The sequence below is a fragment of the Pimephales promelas genome, chromosome 12 (genome assembly GCF_988280905.1).
Source record: "Pimephales promelas chromosome 12, fPimPro1.hap1.1, whole genome shotgun sequence".
In the NCBI taxonomy this organism is placed as follows: domain Eukaryota; kingdom Metazoa; phylum Chordata; class Actinopteri; order Cypriniformes; family Leuciscidae; genus Pimephales; species Pimephales promelas.
The window spans coordinates 36,507,689-36,528,655 of NC_142780.1; the positions used below are offsets into that span (position 1 = coordinate 36,507,689).

Consider the following 20,967-nt stretch of genomic DNA (forward strand, 5'->3'; position numbering starts at 1 on the left):
GTTGGTCATTCATTGCCATTTGAACAGACAAACACATGAGCATTTACACTCTGGAAGTAATCTAGTTAAATGCATTCCACTACCTCTGGAATTTGTTGAAAGTGAATAAGCTAAACATATTAGACACCTTTACACCAGTTTAAGCATGCACTTTTTTGATCTGATCAAGCAAAACTTCTCCAGGTGTAAAAGTAGTAGAGAACAAAGCAGATTGTTAAACAAAGGAAGTCATGCTAATGAAATACAAACAAAAGGAAGACTCCTAGTAGACACTTGAGGTCACAGGTTTGTTTATTTTTTCAAAAACAAAAGCAAACACTAAATGAAGAAAACAAGGCAGAGTATTCAGCTATGACTTCACTTGTTGCAACAACCTCAATATGCCTGGAGACAAATGCTTATGAGCAGTCTGAGAGTGCAGAGGTGCTGGATCTTGAAAGCCAGGTTGGACAGACTGCATCAGACTCAAAGCTTGAAGTGGTATTTTTCTGGGTTGCTCCACAGGTTTGGAACCAAGACTGGAAAGAGACATGTAAATTGACTGCTCTGGCTTAGGAGAGACCTTGAATCTCGACTGTTGCGACATAGACTGGTAGCTGGCTTGGGCTGATTGCTGACCACTGGGCTGGGACGCAGACTGGTACCTGGCTTGTCCTGATTGCAGACCACTGGGCTGGGACAGAGAATGGTAGCTGGCTTGGGCTGATTGCTGACCACTGGGCTGGGACACAGACTGGTACCTGGCTTGGCCTGATTGCTGAACACTGGGCTGGGACACAGACTGGTACCTGGCTTGGGCTGACTGCAGACCGCTGGGCTGGGACACAGACTGGTAGCTGGCTTGTCCTGATTGCGGACCACTGGGCTGGGACACATACTGGTACCTGGCTTGTCCTGATTGCGGACCACTGGGCTGGAACACAGACTGGTACCTGGCTTGGCCTGATTGCAGACCGCTGGGCTGGGACACAGACTGGTACCTGGCTTGGGCTGACTGCAGGCCACTGGGCTGGGACACAGACTGGTAGTTGGCTTGGCCTGATTGCGGACCACTGAGCTGGGACACAGACTGGTAGTTGGCTTGGCCTGATTGTAGACCGCTGGGCTGGGACACAGAGTGGTACCTGGCTTGTCCTGATTGCGGACCACTGGGCTGGAACACAGACTGGTACCTGGCTTGGCCTGATTGTAGACCGCTGGGCTGGGACACAGACTGGTACCTGGCTTGGGCTGACTGCAGGCCACTGGGCTGGGACACAGACTGGTAGTTGGCTTGGCCTGATTGCGGACCACTGAGCTGGGACACAGACTGGTAGTTGGCTTGGCCTGATTGTAGACCGCTGGGCTGGGACACAGAGTGGTAGCTTGCTTGTCCTGATTGCGGACCACTGAGCTGGGACACAGACTGGTAGTTGGCTTGGCCTGATTGTAGACCGCTGGGCTGGGACACAGAGTGGTAGCTTGCTTGTCCTGATTGCGGACCACTGAGCTGGGACACAGACTGGTAGCTGGCTTGGCCTGATTGTAGACCGCTGGGCTGGGACACAGACTGGTAGCTGGCTTGGCCTGATTGAGGACCGCTGGGCTGGGACACAGACTGGTAGCTGGCTTGTCCTGATTGCGGACCACTGGGCTGGGACACAGACTGGTACCTGGCTTGGGCTGATTGAGGACCGCTGGGCTGGGACACAGAGTGGTAGCTTGCTTGTCCTGATTGCGGACCACTGAGCTGGGACACAGACTGGTAGTTGGCTTGGCCTGATTGTAGACCGCTGGGCTGGGACACAGACTGGTAGCTGGCTTGGCCTGATTGAGGACCGCTGGGCTGGGACACAGACTGGTAGCTGGCTTGTCCTGATTGCGGACCACTGGGCTGGGACACAGACTGGTACCTGGCTTGGGCTGATTGAGGACCGCTGGGCTGGGACACAGACTGGTAACTGGCTTGTCCTAACTGCAGACTGCTGGGCCGGGACAAAGACTGGTAGCGGGCTTGTCCTAACTGCAGACTGCTGGGCCGGGACAAAGACTGGTAGCGGGCTTGTCCTAACTGCAGACTGCTGGGCCGGGACAAAGACTGGTAGTGGGCTTGTCCTAACTGCAGACTGCTGGGCCGGGACAAAGACTGGTAGTGGGCTTGTCCTGACTGCAGACCACTGGGGCCATTAACAGACTGGTAGCCAGTTTGTGTTGGTCTTTGGAAACCAAGCTGGGGTACAAACTGGTAGCTGGCTTGTGCTGACGGCAGGCCAGACTGTGAGCTGAATTGGGCTGGTTGTTGGTTGCCAGACTGGTCCACAGACTGTGAGCTGGCTTGGGCTGACAGCAGACTACCTGAGAGTTCAACAGATTGTGAGCTGGCTTGGGCTGGCTCTTGGATGCCAGACTGGTCCACAGACTGAGAGCTGGCTTGGGCTGACAGCAGACTACCTGAGAGTTCAACAGATTGTGAGCTGGCTTGGGCTGGCTCTTGGATGCCAGACTGGTCCACAGACTGAGAGCTGGCTTGGGCTGAAAGCAGACTACCTGACAGTTCAACAGATTGTGAGCTGGCTTGGGCTGGCTCTTGGATGCCAGACTGGTCCACAGACTGAGAGCTGGCTTGGGCTGAAAGCAGACTACCTGACAGTTCAACAGATTGTGAGCTGGCTTGGGCTGGCTCTTGGATGCCAGACTGGTCCACAGACTGAGAGCTGGCTTGGGGTGAAAGCAGACTACCTGACAGTTCAACAGATTGTGAGCTGGCTTGGGCTGGCTCTTGGATGCCAGACTGGTCCACAGACTGAGAGCTGGCTTGGGCTGACAGCAGACTACCTGACAGTTCAACAGATTGTGAGCTGGCTTGGGCTGGCTCTTGGATGCCAGACTGGTCCACAGACTGAGAGCTGGCTTGGGGTGAAAGCAGACTACCTGACAGTTCAACAGATTGTGAGCTGGCTTGGGCTGGCTCTTGGATGCCAGACTGGTCCACAGACTGAGAGATGGCTTGGGCTGATTGTAGGCGACTGGACTGGTCCACAGATTGCAATACAGCTTGTTCAGAGTTCTGGCTGCTGGCTTGAGATGACTGTTGGAGGCTAGGCTGAGCCACAAGTTGGTATCTTGCCTGTGCTAGCTGCACACCACTAGGCTGAACTGTGGAACCATCACGTGACTGCACTAATTGCTGGCCACTCAGTAATGGCACAAGTCCATATCCAAATGTGGCTTGCCCTAACTGATACCTGGGTTGTGAAAACTCATTTCGCTGCTGCTGCAAAGGCTTGACCAAAAAGGTAGAACTTGACATTTGGACTGGCCCGTTACCAGAAAATAACTTGGAAACAACTTGAAGTCTACTTCTCTGAGGCTTGAAGATGGACTGCACTGCAGACTGGTAGCTGCCTTCCACTTGTTGCCCACTGGGCTGGGACACAGACTGGTAGCTGGCTTGTCCTGATTGCAGACGACTGGACTGGGACACAGACTGGTACCTGGCTTGGGCTGACTGCAGGCCACTGGGCTGGGACACAGACTGGTAGCGGGCTTGTACTGTCTGCTGACCATTGGGCCCGGACAAAGACTGGTAGCGGGCTTGTCCTAACTGCAGACCGCTGGGCCGGGACGAAGACTGGTAGCGGGCTTGTCCTGACTGCAGACCACTGAGGCCATTAACAGACTGGTAGCCAGTTTGTGTTGGTCTTTGGAAACCAAGCTGGGGTACAAACTGGTAGCTGGCTTGTGCTGACGGCAGGCCAGACTGTGAGCTGAATTGGGCTGGTTGTTGGTTGCCAGACTGGTCCACAGATTGTGAGCTGGCCTGTGCTGACAGCAGACTACCTGACAGTTCAACAGATTGTGAGCTGGCTTGGGCTGGCTCTTGGATGCCAGACTGATCCACAGAGTGAGAGCTGGCTTGGGCTGGCTCTTGGATGCCAGACTGGTCCATAGACTGAGAGCTGGCTTGGGCTGACAGCAGACTACCTGAGAGTTCAACAGACTGTGAGCTGGCTTGGGCTGGCTCTTGGATACCGGATTGAGAGCTGGCTTGGGCTGGCTCTTGGATGCCAGACTGGTCCACAGACTGAGAGCTGGCTTGGGGTGACAGCAGACTACCTGACAGTTCAACAGATTGTGAGCTGGCTTGGGCTGGCTCTTGGATGCCAGACTGGTCCACAGACTGAGAGCTGGCTTGGGCTGACAGCAGACTACCTGACAGTTCAACAGATTCTGAGCTGGCTTGGGCTGGTTGTTGGATGCCAGACTGGTCCACAGACTGAGAGATGGCTTGGGCTGATTGTAGGCCACTGGACTGGTCCACAGATTGCAATACAGCTTGTTCAGAGTTCTGGCTGCTGGCTTGAGATGACTGTTGGAGGCTAGGCTGAGCCACAAGTTGGTATCTTGCCTGTGCTAGCTGCACACCACTAGGCTGAACTGTGGAACCATCACGTGACTGCACTAGTTGCTGGCCACTCAGTAATGGCACAAGTCCATATCCAAATCTGGCTTGCCCTAACTGATACCTGGGTTGTGAAAACTCATTTCGCTGCTGCAAAGGCTTGACCAAAAAGGTAGAACTTGACATCTGGACTGGCCCGTTACCAGAAAATAACTTGGAAACAACTTGAAGTCTACTTCTCTGAGGCTTGAAGATGGGCTGCACTGCAGACTGGTAGCTGCCTTCCACTTGTTGGCCACTGGACTGGGAGCTGTTCTGCACTATTTGCTGGCTACTAGACACCACAGACTCATTACTAGACTGTATTACAGTTTGATAGTTGAGCGGTGTTGGCCCAGGTAGAGACTCAATGGGCATACTTGCACCCATTTCAGTGGTCACAGAACCAGAAACGAGACTGTCACTACCAGCTGAAGATATCAGAGATCCTTGAAGTTGACTACTAGCATCAGGGTCAGAGCCATTTTGTGGACTATAGCTTGCACTGCTATACACACCCTTAACTTGTGCAGCACTGTAAGTGTTACTCCTTGGTCTTAGAGGACTGATGGGATTTGATGCATCAGCCCCATACCAGCTGTAGGAACTTCGTGGCTTCATATCCCGCATGGGGAAACCAGCCTCATGGTAAACAGGATAACCACTCCTGACAAAGCCACCAACTAGAAGAAAATAAAAAAGGAAAGAAAGAATCAGACACGTTAACAAATGCGAATTATAGAACTTGCCTGGATAAACCTTACCACTTCCAAAGTGGTCACAGACACAAAGACTGAGAAGTGCCAAGGAAAAACTGTAGACGAAAAAACAAAACAAAAATCAAAACATGTTAGATGAATGCCACTTGTTAACAAATACTACAATTTTTCATCATACCTTAAGAGTCGGCTAGTGGTACCCTCCATGGCCAAACAAAAATACAACAACTAACCACCTCAACAACACCAGTAAAAATTCATACAAAACATTCTTGACCACCAACACGTATTAGTGTTGCTTGACGGACTCTTTATAGTGCCAGCAACTGCCATTTCCCAATTATTTCTCTACAATCAGTTGTCATGGGAACATGTAATACTCAATTATTAAGTTCAGGTGTTGCAACTATCATGACAGCTGCCATTTCATTAAAGATAGAGTTGTTTTTTTATATTATGATTACTGGACAAAAAGACAGCACACAAAATACTTTTTGGGGATTAATTAAAATTATGTTTTTATTCATTGAGAATACATTTTAACATTTAAAGAAGCATTAGAATGCTCACTGTTTAAAATCTTAGCATTGATTTGGTCAAGCGGCCGTATATATTTTCATATCAAAATCTATTTTGATCAATGATAACAGATGTTATAAATGTTTTTTCTTTCAAATTTGGACTTATGGCTTTAAGTTGTGTTAACCAATCAACAGGTTTGTTTGGAGTATCTTTAGGAGTTGCAAAACTCTTGCAATCTGCAATTCTCAAATGCGAAAATACAAATATCTTTTTGTCTTTATTGAAACTGTTTGAAAACTAGAGTACCCTGGTAATTTTCTTTCAGACTTGTCATGAATAAATACATGTCAACATAAAAATCTGGCAGGACTATTCTTGTTAGCTTTCCTGTGGTGAAAGCTGTGTTCAGGTGAGACCCCCATCAGGTTTCATTTATTTATTTTTTGTATTCAGCTGAATGGACAACTTTATTTTATAACAAAAAGACCAGGGCCCGTATTCATAAAGATTCTAAGAATCCTTTGAGATAACACTTAATTTAGCTTTAATTCTTTTACCTAGTAGTCTCAGTTTAAGAGTGATTTGGGACCGATCTGAGAGCAACTCCGAGTAAGGTAAAGACTAAAGAAAGTCTTAAGCCTCTTAAAGTCTTTGTCCGTGCTCCTAACAATTTTGACCTTAAAACATCTTTTAAAGGTTAATATGCTTTCTGACTTACATTCTTTTATTTTAAGAGTAAACGACCACATTTCTAAGAATTTTCTTTGAATTTTGTCACTAGGAGCTACACTTTTCATTAAGATTCTTTATGAATACAGACCCAGGTCTTAATAGGAAATAAATATAAACACAAAGGGCTCAACATTAAGGAGTTAAATAAAGACACTTATGAGCTAATTACAATAGTCCAAATAAACACATTGGAACAAAGATACAAATTAAAGAATCAGATTTCAAGTATAGGCTGAAATTTATGGTAAAATACTTTCAGTATTCAAGTACAAAATACTATAGTAAAGACTAATGTACATATTCGAGCAGAGTTTTATGCTACTTTCACTTTAAGGCACAGATAACCATGAACTGGACATGAACTACTTCAGCATATTTAAGTATATTAATAAAATTTACCATGCTTTTGAAACATTCATAAGGGGCTTTTTCTTTTTGAGGTTGGAAGCCCTCCGTACTACAGCCACTGGTAGGCCCCCCCCCCCAAGAAGCCACCTACCTATGCCTCTGTTAAGACTGCCACCCATAATGTTAATGAATTGGGTCAGTTGGTCATTCATTGCCATTTGAACAGACAAACACATGAGCATTTACACTCTGGAAGTAATCTAGTTAAATGCATTCCACTACCTCTGGAATTTGTTGAAAGTGAATAAGCTAAACATATTAGACACCTTTACACCAGTTTAAGCATGCACTTTTTTGATCTGATCAAGCAAAACTTCTCCAGGTGTAAAAGTAGTAGAGAACAAAGCAGATTGTTAAACAAAGGAAGTCATGCTAATGAAATACAAACAAAAGGAAGACTCCTAGTAGACACTTGAGGTCACAGGTTTGTTTATTTTTTCAAAAACAAAAGCAAACACTAAATGAAGAAAACAAGGCAGAGTATTCAGCTATGACTTCACTTGTTGCAACAACCTCAATATGCCTGGAGACAAATGCTTATGAGCAGTCTGAGAGTGCAGAGGTGCTGGATCTTGAAAGCCAGGTTGGACAGACTGCATCAGACTCAAAGCTTGAAGTGGTATTTTTCTGGGTTGCTCCACAGGTTTGGAACCAAGACTGGAAAGAGACATGTAAATTGACTGCTCTGGCTTAGGAGAGACCTTGAATCTCGACTGTTGCGACATAGACTGGTAGCTGGCTTGGGCTGATTGCTGACCACTGGGCTGGGACGCAGACTGGTACCTGGCTTGTCCTGATTGCAGACCACTGGGCTGGGACAGAGAATGGTAGCTGGCTTGGGCTGATTGCTGACCACTGGGCTGGGACACAGACTGGTACCTGGCTTGGCCTGATTGCTGAACACTGGGCTGGGACACAGACTGGTACCTGGCTTGGGCTGACTGCAGACCGCTGGGCTGGGACACAGACTGGTAGCTGGCTTGTCCTGATTGCGGACCACTGGGCTGGGACACATACTGGTACCTGGCTTGTCCTGATTGCGGACCACTGGGCTGGAACACAGACTGGTACCTGGCTTGGCCTGATTGCAGACCGCTGGGCTGGGACACAGACTGGTACCTGGCTTGGGCTGACTGCAGGCCACTGGGCTGGGACACAGACTGGTAGTTGGCTTGGCCTGATTGCGGACCACTGAGCTGGGACACAGACTGGTAGTTGGCTTGGCCTGATTGTAGACCGCTGGGCTGGGACACAGAGTGGTACCTGGCTTGTCCTGATTGCGGACCACTGGGCTGGAACACAGACTGGTACCTGGCTTGGCCTGATTGTAGACCGCTGGGCTGGGACACAGACTGGTACCTGGCTTGGGCTGACTGCAGGCCACTGGGCTGGGACACAGACTGGTAGTTGGCTTGGCCTGATTGCGGACCACTGAGCTGGGACACAGACTGGTAGTTGGCTTGGCCTGATTGTAGACCGCTGGGCTGGGACACAGAGTGGTAGCTTGCTTGTCCTGATTGCGGACCACTGAGCTGGGACACAGACTGGTAGTTGGCTTGGCCTGATTGTAGACCGCTGGGCTGGGACACAGAGTGGTAGCTTGCTTGTCCTGATTGCGGACCACTGAGCTGGGACACAGACTGGTAGCTGGCTTGGCCTGATTGTAGACCGCTGGGCTGGGACACAGACTGGTAGCTGGCTTGGCCTGATTGAGGACCGCTGGGCTGGGACACAGACTGGTAGCTGGCTTGTCCTGATTGCGGACCACTGGGCTGGGACACAGACTGGTACCTGGCTTGGGCTGATTGAGGACCGCTGGGCTGGGACACAGAGTGGTAGCTTGCTTGTCCTGATTGCGGACCACTGAGCTGGGACACAGACTGGTAGTTGGCTTGGCCTGATTGTAGACCGCTGGGCTGGGACACAGACTGGTAGCTGGCTTGGCCTGATTGAGGACCGCTGGGCTGGGACACAGACTGGTAGCTGGCTTGTCCTGATTGCGGACCACTGGGCTGGGACACAGACTGGTACCTGGCTTGGGCTGATTGAGGACCGCTGGGCTGGGACACAGACTGGTAACTGGCTTGTCCTAACTGCAGACTGCTGGGCCGGGACAAAGACTGGTAGCGGGCTTGTCCTAACTGCAGACTGCTGGGCCGGGACAAAGACTGGTAGCGGGCTTGTCCTAACTGCAGACTGCTGGGCCGGGACAAAGACTGGTAGTGGGCTTGTCCTAACTGCAGACTGCTGGGCCGGGACAAAGACTGGTAGTGGGCTTGTCCTGACTGCAGACCACTGGGGCCATTAACAGACTGGTAGCCAGTTTGTGTTGGTCTTTGGAAACCAAGCTGGGGTACAAACTGGTAGCTGGCTTGTGCTGACGGCAGGCCAGACTGTGAGCTGAATTGGGCTGGTTGTTGGTTGCCAGACTGGTCCACAGACTGTGAGCTGGCTTGGGCTGACAGCAGACTACCTGAGAGTTCAACAGATTGTGAGCTGGCTTGGGCTGGCTCTTGGATGCCAGACTGGTCCACAGACTGAGAGCTGGCTTGGGCTGACAGCAGACTACCTTTGAGTTCAACAGATTGTGAGCTGGCTTGGGCTGGCTCTTGGATGCCAGACTGGTCCACAGACTGAGAGCTGGCTTGGGCTGAAAGCAGACTACCTGACAGTTCAACAGATTGTGAGCTGGCTTGGGCTGGCTCTTGGATGCCAGACTGGTCCACAGACTGAGAGCTGGCTTGGGCTGAAAGCAGACTACCTGACAGTTCAACAGATTGTGAGCTGGCTTGGGCTGGCTCTTGGATGCCAGACTGGTCCACAGACTGAGAGCTGGCTTGGGGTGAAAGCAGACTACCTGACAGTTCAACAGATTGTGAGCTGGCTTGGGCTGGCTCTTGGATGCCAGACTGGTCCACAGACTGAGAGCTGGCTTGGGCTGACAGCAGACTACCTGACAGTTCAACAGATTGTGAGCTGGCTTGGGCTGGCTCTTGGATGCCAGACTGGTCCACAGACTGAGAGCTGGCTTGGGGTGAAAGCAGACTACCTGACAGTTCAACAGATTGTGAGCTGGCTTGGGCTGGCTCTTGGATGCCAGACTGGTCCACAGACTGAGAGATGGCTTGGGCTGATTGTAGGCGACTGGACTGGTCCACAGATTGCAATACAGCTTGTTCAGAGTTCTGGCTGCTGGCTTGAGATGACTGTTGGAGGCTAGGCTGAGCCACAAGTTGGTATCTTGCCTGTGCTAGCTGCACACCACTAGGCTGAACTGTGGAACCATCACGTGACTGCACTAATTGCTGGCCACTCAGTAATGGCACAAGTCCATATCCAAATGTGGCTTGCCCTAACTGATACCTGGGTTGTGAAAACTCATTTCGCTGCTGCTGCAAAGGCTTGACCAAAAAGGTAGAACTTGACATTTGGACTGGCCCGTTACCAGAAAATAACTTGGAAACAACTTGAAGTCTACTTCTCTGAGGCTTGAAGATGGACTGCACTGCAGACTGGTAGCTGCCTTCCACTTGTTGCCCACTGGGCTGGGACACAGACTGGTAGCTGGCTTGTCCTGATTGCAGACGACTGGACTGGGACACAGACTGGTACCTGGCTTGGGCTGACTGCAGGCCACTGGGCTGGGACACAGACTGGTAGCGGGCTTGTACTGTCTGCTGACCATTGGGCCCGGACAAAGACTGGTAGCGGGCTTGTCCTAACTGCAGACCGCTGGGCCGGGACGAAGACTGGTAGCGGGCTTGTCCTGACTGCAGACCACTGAGGCCATTAACAGACTGGTAGCCAGTTTGTGTTGGTCTTTGGAAACCAAGCTGGGGTACAAACTGGTAGCTGGCTTGTGCTGACGGCAGGCCAGACTGTGAGCTGAATTGGGCTGGTTGTTGGTTGCCAGACTGGTCCACAGATTGTGAGCTGGCCTGGGCTGACAGCAGACTACCTGACAGTTCAACAGATTGTGAGCTGGCTTGGGCTGGCTCTTGGATGCCAGACTGATCCACAGAGTGAGAGCTGGCTTGGGCTGGCTCTTGGATGCCAGACTGGTCCATAGACTGAGAGCTGGCTTGGGCTGACAGCAGACTACCTGAGAGTTCAACAGACTGTGAGCTGGCTTGGGCTGGCTCTTGGATACCGGATTGAGAGCTGGCTTGGGCTGGCTCTTGGATGCCAGACTGGTCCACAGACTGAGAGCTGGCTTGGGGTGACAGCAGACTACCTGACAGTTCAACAGATTGTGAGCTGGCTTGGGCTGGCTCTTGGATGCCAGACTGGTCCACAGACTGAGAGCTGGCTTGGGCTGACAGCAGACTACCTGACAGTTCAACAGATTCTGAGCTGGCTTGGGCTGGTTGTTGGATGCCAGACTGGTCCACAGACTGAGAGATGGCTTGGGCTGATTGTAGGCCACTGGACTGGTCCACAGATTGCAATACAACTTGTTCAGAGTTCTGGCTGCTGGCTTGAGATGACTGTTGGAGGCTAGGCTGAGCCACAAGTTGGTATCTTGCCTGTGCTAGCTGCACACCACTAGGCTGAACTGTGGAACCATCACGTGACTGCACTAGTTGCTGGCCACTCAGTAATGGCACAAGTCCATATCCAAATCTGGCTTGCCCTAACTGATACCTGGGTTGTGAAAACTCATTTCGCTGCTGCAAAGGCTTGACCAAAAAGGTAGAACTTGACATCTGGACTGGCCCGTTACCAGAAAATAACTTGGAAACAACTTGAAGTCTACTTCTCTGAGGCTTGAAGATGGGCTGCACTGCAGACTGGTAGCTGCCTTCCACTTGTTGGCCACTGGACTGGGAGCTGTTCTGCACTATTTGCTGGCTACTAGACACCACAGACTCATTACTAGACTGTATTACAGTTTGATAGTTGAGCGGTGTTGGCCCAGGTAGAGACTCAATGGGCATACTTGCACCCATTTCAGTGGTCACAGAACCAGAAACGAGACTGTCACTACCAGCTGAAGATATCAGAGATCCTTGAAGTTGACTACTAGCATCAGAGTCAGAGCCATTTTGTGGACTATAGCTTGCACTGCTATACACACCCTTAACTTGTGCAGCACTGTAAGTGTTACTCCTTGGTCTTAGAGGACTGATGGGATTTGATACATCAGCCCCATACCAGCTGTAGGAACTTCGTGGCTTCATATCCCGCATGGGGAAACCAGCCTCATGGTAAACAGGATAACCACTCCTGACAAAGCCACCAACTAGAAGAAAATAAAAAAGGAAAGAAAGAATCAGACACGTTAACAAATGCGAATTATAGAACTTGCCTGGATAAACCTTACCACTTCCAAAGTGGTCACAGACACAAAGACTGAGAAGTGCCAAGGAAAAACTGTAGACGAAAAAACAAAACAAAAAATTAAAACATGTTAGATGAATGCCACTTGTTAACAAATACTACAATTTTTCATCATACCTTAAGAGTCGGCTAGTGGTACCCTCCATGGCCAAACAAAAATACAACAACTAACCACCTCAACAACACCAGTAAAAATTCATACAAAACATTCTTGACCACCAACACGTATTAGTGTTGCTTGACGGACTCTTTATAGTGCCAGCAACTGCCATTTCCCAATTATTTCTCTACAATCAGTTGTCATGGGAACATGTAATACTCAATTATTAAGTTCAGGTGTTGCAACTATCATGACAGCTGCCATTTCATTAAAGATAGAGTTGTTTTTTTATATTATGATTACTGGACAAAAAGACAGCACACAAAATACTTTTTGGGGATTAATTAAAATTATGTTTTTATTCATTGAGAATACATTTTAACATTTAAAGAAGCATTAGAATGCTCACTGTTTAAAATCTTAGCATTGATTTGGTCAAGCGGCCGTATATATTTTCATATCAAAATCTATTTTGTTCAATGATAACAGATGTTATAAATGTTTTTTCTTTCAAATTTGGACTTATGGCTTTATGTTGTGTTAACCAATCAACAGGTTTGTTTGGAGTATCTTTAGGAGTTGCAAAACTCTTGCAATCTGCAATTCTCAAATGCGAAAATACAAATATCTTTTTGTCTTTATTGAAACTGTTTGAAAACTAGAGTACCCTGGTAATTTTCTTTCAGACTTGTCATGAATAAATACATGTCAACATAAAAATCTGGCAGGACTATTCTTGTTAGCTTTCCTGTGGTGAAAGCTGTGTTCAGGTGAGACCCCCATCAGGTTTCATTTATTTATTTTTTGTATTCAGCTGAATGGACAACTTTATTTTATAACAAAAAGACCAGGGCCCGTATTCATAAAGATTCTAAGAATCCTTTGAGATAACACTTAATTTAGCTTTAATTCTTTTACCTAGTAGTCTCAGTTTAAGAGTGATTTGGGACCGATCTGAGAGCAACTCCGAGTAAGGTAAAGACTAAAGAAAGTCTTAAGCCTCTTAAAGTCTTTGTCCGTGCTCCTAACAATTTTGACCTTAAAACATCTTTTAAGGGTTAATATGCTTTCTGACTTACATTCTTTTATTTTAAGAGTAAACGACCACATTTCTAAGAATTTTCTTTGAATTTTGTCACTAGGAGCTACACTTTTCATTAAGATTCTTTATGAATACAGACCCAGGTCTTAATAGGAAATAAATATAAACACAAAGGGCTCAACACTAAGGAGCTTATAAACATTTGAATAAATAATGGTAAATAAAGACACTTATGAGCTAATTACAATAGTCCAAATAAACACATTGGAACAAAGATACAAATTAAAGAATCAGATTTCAAGTATAGGCTGAAATTTATGGTAAAATACTTTCAGTATTCAAGTACAAAATACTATAGTAAAGACTAATGTACATATTCGAGCAGAGTTTTATGCTACTTTCACTTTAAGGCACAGATAACCATGAACTGGACATGAACTACTTCAGCATATTTAAGTATATTAATACAATTTACCATGCTTTTGAAACATTCATAAGGGGCTTTTTCTTTTTGAGGTTGGAAGCCCTCCCTACTACAGCCACTGGTAGGCCCCCCTCCCCCCAAGAAGCCACCTACCTATGCCTCTGTTAAGACTGCCACCCATAATGTTAACGAATTGGGTCAGTTGGTCATTCATTGCCATTTGAACAGACAAACACATGAGCATTTACACTCTGGAAGTAATCTAGTTAAATGCATTCCACTACCTCTGGAATTTGTTGAAAGTGAATAAGCTCAACATTTTAGACACCTTTACACCAGTTTAAGCATGCACTTTTTTGATCTGATCAAGCAAAACTTCTCCAGGTGTAAAAGTAGTAGAGAACAAAGCAGATTGTTAAACAAAAGAAGGCATGCTAATGAAATACAAACAAAAGGAAGACTCCTAGTAGACACTTGAGGTCACAGGTTTGTTTATTTTTTCAAAAACAAAAGCAAACACTAAATGAAGAAAACAAGGCAGAGTATTCAGCTATGACTTCACTTGTTGCAACAACCTCAATATGCCTGGAGACAAATGCTTATGAGCAGTCTGAGAGTGCAGAGGTGCTGGATCTTGGAAGCCAGGCTGGACAGACTGCATCAGACTCATAGCTTGAAGTGGTATTTTACTGGGTTGCTCCACAGGTTTGGAACCAAGACTGGAAAGAGACATGTAAATTGACTGCTCTGGCTTAGGAGAGACCTTGAATCTCGACTGTTGCGACATAGACTGGTAGCTGGCTTGTCCTAATTGCAGACTGCTGGGCTGGGACACAGACTGGTACCTGGCTTGTCCTGATTGCAGACCACTGAGCTGTTGCAATGACTGGTACCTGGCTTGGGCTGACTGCAGGCTGCTGGGCTGGGCCACTGACTGGTACCTGGATTGGCCTGATTGTAGACCACTGGGCTGGGACACAGACTGGTAGCTGGCTTGGGCTGACTGCAGGCCACTGGGCTGGGACACAGACTGGTAGTTGGCTTGGCCTGATTGCGGACCACTGAGCTGGGACACAGACTGGTAGTTGGCTTGGGCTGACTGCAGGCCACTGGGCTGGGACACAGACTGGTAGCTGGCTTGGGCTGACTGCAGGCCACTGGGCTGGGACACAGACTGGTAGTTGGCTTGGCCTGATTGCGGACCACTGAGCTGGGACACAGACTGGTAGTTGGCTTGTCCTGATTGTGGACCACTGGGCTGGAACACAGACTGGTACCTGGCTTGGGCTGATTGCAGACCGCTGGGCTGGGACACAGACTGGTACCTGGCTTGGCCTGATTGTAGACCGCTGGGCTGGGACACAGACTGGTACCTGGCTTGGGCTGACTGCAGGCCACTGGGCTGGGACACAGACTGGTAGTTGGCTTGGCCTGATTGCGGACCACTGAGCTGGGACACAGACTGGTAGTTGGCTTGGGCTGACTGCAGGCCACTGGGCTGGAACACAGACTGGTACCTGGCTTGGCCTGATTGCAGACCGCTGGGCTGGGACACAGACTGGTACCTGGCTTGGCCTGATTGTAGACCGCTGGGCTGGGACACAGACTGGTACCTGGCTTGGGCTGACTGCAGGCCACTGGGCTGGGACACAGACTGGTAGTTGGCTTGGCCTGATTGCGGACCACTGAGCTGGGACACAGACTGGTAGTTGGCTTGGCCTGATAGTAGACCGCTGGGCTGAGACACAGACTGGTAGCTGGCTTGTCCTGATTGCGGACCACTGAGCTTGGACACAGACTGGTAGTTGGCTTGGCCTGATTGTAGACCGCTGGGCTGGGACACAGACTGGTAGCTGGCTTGGCCTGATTGTAGACCGCTGGGCTGGGACACAGACTGGTACCTGGCTTGGGCTGACTGCAGGCCACTGGGCTGGGACACAGACTGGTAGCTGGCTTGTCCTGATTGCGGACCACTGGGCTGGGACACAGACTGGTACCTGGCTTGTCCTGATTGCGGACCACTGGGCTGGAACACAGACTGGTACCTGGCTTGGGCTGACTTTAGGCCACTGGGCTGGGACACAGACTGGTAGCTGGCTTGTCCTGATTGCGGACCACTGAGCTGGGACACAGACTGGTAGTTGGCTTGGCCTGATTGCAGACCGCTGGGCTGGGACACAGACTGGTACCTGGCTTGGCCTGATTGTAGACCGCTGGGCTGGGACACAGACTGGTACCTGGCTTGGGCTGACTTTAGGCCACTGGGCTGGGACACAGACTGGTAGTTGGCTTGGCCTGATAGTAGACCGCTGGGCTGGGACACAGACTGGTAGCTGGCTTGTCCTGATTGCGGACCACTGAGCTGGGACACAGACTGGTAGTTGGCTTGGCCTGATTGTAGACCGCTGGGCTGGGACACAGACTGGTAGCTGGCTTGTCCTGATTGCGGACCACTGAGCTGGGACACAGACTGGTAGTTGGCTTGGCCTGATTGTAGACCGCTTGGCTGGGACACAGACTGGTAGCTGGCTTGGCCTGATTGAGGACCGCTGGGCTGGGACACAGACTGGTAGCTGGCTTGTCCTGATTGCGGACCACTGGGCTGGGACACAGACTGGTACCTGGCTTGGGCTGATTGAGGACCGCTGGGCTGGGACACAGACTGGTAACTGGCTTGTCCTAACTGCAGACTGCTGGGCCGGGACAAAGACTGGTAGCGGGCTTGTCCTAACTGCAGACTGCTGGGCCGGGACAAAGACTGGTAGCGGGCTTGTCCTAACTGCAGACTGCTGGGCCGGGACAAAGACTGGTAGCGGGCTTGTCCTAACTGCAGACTGCTGGGCCGGGACAAAGACTGGTAGCGGGCTTGTCCTAACTGCAGACTGCTGGGCCGGGACAAAGACTGGTAGTGGGCTTGTCCTGACTGCAGACCACTGGGGCCTTTAACAGACAGGTAGCCAGTTTGTGTTGGTCTTTGGAAACCAAGCTGGGGTACAAACTGGTAGCTGGCTTGTGCTGACGGCAGGCCAGACTGTGAGCTGAATTGGGCTGGTTGTTGGTTGCCAGACTGGTCCACAGACTGTGAGCTGGCTTGGGCTGACAGCAGACTTCCTGACAGTTCAACGGATTGTGAGCTGGCTTGGGCTGGCTCTTGGATGCCAGACTGATCCACAGACTGAGAGCTGGCTTGGGCTGACAGCAGACTACCTGAGAGTTCAACAGATTGTGAGCTGGCTTGGGCTGGCTCTTGGATGCCAGACTGGTCCACAGACTGAGAGCTGGCTTGGGCTGACAGCAGACTACCTGAGAGTTCAACAGATTGTGAGCTGGCTTGGGCTGGCTCTTGGATGCCAGACTGGTCCACAGACTGAGAGCTGGCTTGGGGTGAAAGCAGACTACCTGACAGTTCAACAGATTGTGATCTGGCTTGGGCTGGCTCTTGGATGCCAGACTGGTCCACAGATTGAGAGCTGGCTTGGGGTGACAGCAGACTACCTGACAGTTCAACAGATTGTGAGCTGGCTTGGGCTGGTTGTTGGATGCCAGACTGGTCTACAGACTGAGAGCTGGCTTGGGCTGACAGCAGACTACCTGACAGTTCAACAGATTGTGAGCTGGCTTGGGCTGGCTCTTGGATGCCAGACTGGTCCACAGACTGAGAGATGGCTTGGGCTGATTGTAGGCCACTGGACTGGTCCACAGATTGCAATACAGCTTGTTCAGAGTTCTGGCTGCTGGCTTGAGATGACTGTTGGAGGCTAGGCTGAGCCACAAGTTGGTATCTTGCCTGTGCTAGCTGCACACCACTAGGCTGAACTGTGGAACCATCACGTGACTGCACTAATTGCTGGCCACTCAGTAATGGCACAAGTCCATATCCAAATCTGGCTTGCCCTAACTGATACCTGGGTTGTGAAAACTCATTTCGCTGCTGCAAAGGCTTGACCAAAAAGGTAGAACTTGACATTTGGACTGGCCCGTTACCAGAAAATAACTTGGAAACAACTTGAAGTCTACTTCTCTGAGGCTTGAAGATGGACTGCACTGCAGACTGGTAGCTGCCTTCCACTTGTTGCCCACTGGGCTGGGACACAGACTGGTAGTTGGCTTGTCCTGATTGCGGACCACTGGACTGGGACACAGACTGGTACCTGGCTTGGGCTGACTGCAGGCCACTGGGCTGGGACACAGACTGGTAGCGGGCTTGTACTGTCTGCAGACCACTGGGCCCGGACAAAGACTGGTAGCGGGCTTGTCCTGACTGCAGACCACTGAGGCCATTAACAGACTGGTAGCCAGTTTGTGTTGGTCTTTGGAAACCAAGCTGGGGTACAAACTGGTAGCTGGCTTGTGCTGACGGCAGGCCAGACTGTGAGCTGAATTGGGCTGGTTGTTGGTTGCCAGACTGGTCCACAGATTGTGAGCTGGCCTGGGCTGACAGCAGACTACCTGACAGTTCAACAGATTGTGAGCTGGCTTGGGCTGGCTCTTGGATGCCAGACTGATCCACAGAGTGAGAGCTGGCTTGGGCTGGCTCTTGGATGCCAGACTGGTCCATAGACTGAGAGCTGGCTTGTGCTGACAGCAGACTACCTGAGAGTTCAACAGACTGTGAGCTGGCTTGGGCTGGCTCTTGGATACCAGATTGAGAGCTGGCTTGGGCTGGCTCTTGGATGCCAGACTGGTCCACAGACTGAGAGCTGGCTTGGGGTGACAGCAGACTACCTGACAGTTCAACAGATTGTGAGCTGGCTTGGGCTGGCTCTTGGATGCCAGACTGGTCCACAGACTGAGAGCTGGCTTGGGCTGACAGCAGACTACCTGACAGTTCAACAGATTCTGAGCTGGCTTGGGCTGGCTCTTGGATGCCAGACTGGTCCACAGACTGAGAGCTGGCTTGGGCTGACAGCAGACTACCTGACAGTTCAACAGATTCTGAGCTGGCTTGGGCTGGTTGTTGGATGCCAGACTGGTCCACAGACTGAGAGATGGCTTGGGCTGATTGTAGGCCACTGGACTGGTCCACAGATTGCAATACAGCTTGTTCAGAGTTCTGGCTGCTGGCTTGAGATGACTGTTGGAGGCTAGGCTGAGCCACAAGTTGGTATCTTGCCTGTGCTAGCTGCACACCACTAGGCTGAACTGTGGAACCATCACGTGACTGCACTAGTTGCTGGCCACTCAGTAATGGCACAAGTCCATATCCAAATCTGGCTTGCCCTAACTGATACCTGGGTTGTGAAAACTCATTTCGCTGCTGCAAAGGCTTGACCAAAAAGGTAGAACTTGACATCTGGACTGGCCCGTTACCAGAAAATAACTTGGAAACAACTTGAAGTCTACTTCTCTGAGGCTTGAAGATGGGCTGCACTGCAGACTGGTAGCTGCCTTCCACTTGTTGGCCACTGGACTGGGAGCTGTTCTGCACTATTTGCTGGCTACTAGACACCACAGACTCATTACTAGACTGTATTACAGTTTGATAGTTGAGCGGTGTTGGCCCAGGTAGAGACTCAATGGGCATACTTGCACCCATTTCAGTGGTCACAGAACCAGAAACGAGACTGTCACTACCAGCTGAAGATATCAGAGATCCTTGAAGTTGACTACTAGCATCAGAGTCAGAGCCATTTTGTGGACTATAGCTTGCACTGCTATACACACCCTTAACTTGTGCAGCACTGTAAGTGTTACTCCTTGGTCTTAGAGGACTGATGGGATTTGATACATCAGCCCCATACCAGCTGTAGGAACTTCGTGGCTTCATATCCCGCATGGGGAAACCAGCCTCATGGTAAACAGGATAACCACTCCTGACAAAGCCACCAACTAGAAGAAAATAAAAAAGGAAAGAAAGAATCAGACACGTTAACAAATGCGAATTATAGAACTTGCCTGGATAAACCTTACCACTTCCAAAGTGGTCACAGACACAAAGACTGAGAAGTGCCAAGGAAAAACTGTAGACGAAAAAACAAAACAAAAATCAAAACATGTTAGATGAATGCCACTTGTTAACAAATACTACAATTTTTCATCATACCTTAAGAGTCGGCTAGTGGTACCCTCCATGGCCAAACAAAAATACAACAACTAACCACCTCAACAACACCAGTAAAAATTCATACAAAACATTCTTGACCACCAACACGTATTAGTGTTGCTTGACGGACTCTTTATAGTGCCAGCAACTGCCATTTCCCAATTATTTCTCTACAATCAGTTGTCATGGGAACATGTAATACTCAATTATTAAGTTCAGGTGTTGCAACTATCATGACAGCTGCCATTTCATTAAAGATAGAGTTGTTTTTTTATATTATGATTACTGGACAAAAAGACAGCACACAAAATACTTTTTGGGGATTAATTAAAATTATGTTTTTATTCATTGAGAATACATTTTAACATTTAAAGAAGCATTAGAATGCTCACTGTTTAAAATCTTAGCATTGATTTGGTCAAGCGGCCGTATATATTTTCATATCAAAATCTATTTTGATCAATGATAACAGATGTTATAAATGTTTTTTCTTTCAAATTTGGACTTATGGCTTTAAGTTGTGTTAACCAATCAACAGGTTTGTTTGGAGTATCTTTAGGAGTTGCAAAACTCTTGCAATCTGCAATTCTCAAATGCGAAAATACAAATATCTTTTTGTCTTTATTGAAACTGTTTGAAAACTAGAGTACCCTGGTAATTTTCTTTCAGACTTGTCATGAATAAATACATGTCAACATAAAAATCTGGCAGGACTATTCTTGTTAGCTTTCCTGTGGTGAAAGCTGTGTTCAGGTGAGACCCCCATCAGGTTTCATTTATTTATTTTTTGTATTCAGCTGAATGGACAACTTTATTTTATAACAAAAAGACCAGGGCCCGTATTCATAAAGATTCTAAGAATCCTTTGAGATAACACTTAATTTAGCTTTAATTCTTTTACCTAGTAGTCTCAGTTTAAGAGTGATTTGGGACCGATCTGAGAGCAACTCCGAGTAAGGTAAAGACTAAAGAAAGTCTTAAGCCTCTTAAAGTCTTTGTCCGTGCTCCTAACAATTTTGACCTTAAAACATCTTTTAAAGGTTAATATGCTTTCTGACTTACATTCTTTTATTTTAAGAGTAAACGACCACATTTCTAAGAATTTTCTTTGAATTTTGTCACTAGGAGCTACACTTTTCATTAAGATTCTTTATGAATACAGACCCAGGTCTTAATAGGAAATAAATATAAACACAAAGGGCTCAACATTAAGGAGT

At 48.7% G+C, this 20,967-nt stretch overlaps 4 protein-coding genes across 9 annotated transcripts in view; 1 reads left to right on the plus strand and 3 right to left on the minus strand.

Moving 5' to 3' along the window:
- Positions 1-20,967, plus strand: part of ttc24 (tetratricopeptide repeat domain 24) — a 112,966-nt gene that overhangs the window by 69,040 nt on the left and 22,959 nt on the right. The gene's annotated exons all lie outside the window — the stretch shown is intronic.
- On the minus strand, positions 274-5,458 carry LOC148977094 (uncharacterized). 2 transcript variants are annotated; one of them, XM_089118121.1, is made up of 4 exons: positions 5,318-5,458; positions 5,185-5,234; positions 4,192-5,103; positions 274-4,095 (listed from the first exon to the last, which is right to left on the minus strand). In XM_089118121.1, the coding sequence occupies exons 1-4, from the start codon at positions 5,344-5,346 to the stop codon at positions 350-352; spliced, it is 4,737 nt and encodes a 1,578-aa protein (XP_088974247.1). In that variant the 5' UTR covers positions 5,347-5,458; the 3' UTR covers positions 274-349. The 2 variants fall into 2 exon arrangements, with proteins under 2 accessions (XP_088974247.1, XP_088974245.1); XM_089118119.1 differs by having other exon boundaries at positions 274-5,103.
- LOC148977095 (uncharacterized) lies at positions 7,214-12,394 on the minus strand. Of its 2 annotated transcripts, XM_089118123.1 has the most exons (4): positions 12,259-12,394; positions 12,125-12,174; positions 11,132-12,043; positions 7,214-11,035 (listed from the first exon to the last, which is right to left on the minus strand). In XM_089118123.1, exons 1-4 carry the CDS (start codon positions 12,285-12,287, stop codon positions 7,290-7,292), a joined length of 4,737 nt encoding a protein of 1,578 aa, XP_088974249.1. In that variant the 5' UTR covers positions 12,288-12,394; the 3' UTR covers positions 7,214-7,289. The 2 variants fall into 2 exon arrangements, with proteins under 2 accessions (XP_088974249.1, XP_088974248.1); XM_089118122.1 differs by having other exon boundaries at positions 7,214-12,043.
- LOC148977096 (uncharacterized) lies at positions 14,182-19,889 on the minus strand. Of its 2 annotated transcripts, XM_089118125.1 has the most exons (4): positions 19,751-19,888; positions 19,618-19,667; positions 15,705-19,536; positions 14,182-15,224 (listed from the first exon to the last, which is right to left on the minus strand). In XM_089118125.1, exons 1-4 carry the CDS (start codon positions 19,777-19,779, stop codon positions 14,258-14,260), a joined length of 4,878 nt encoding a protein of 1,625 aa, XP_088974251.1. In that variant the 5' UTR covers positions 19,780-19,888; the 3' UTR covers positions 14,182-14,257. The 2 variants fall into 2 exon arrangements, with proteins under 2 accessions (XP_088974251.1, XP_088974250.1); XM_089118124.1 differs by having other exon boundaries at positions 14,182-19,536; positions 19,751-19,889.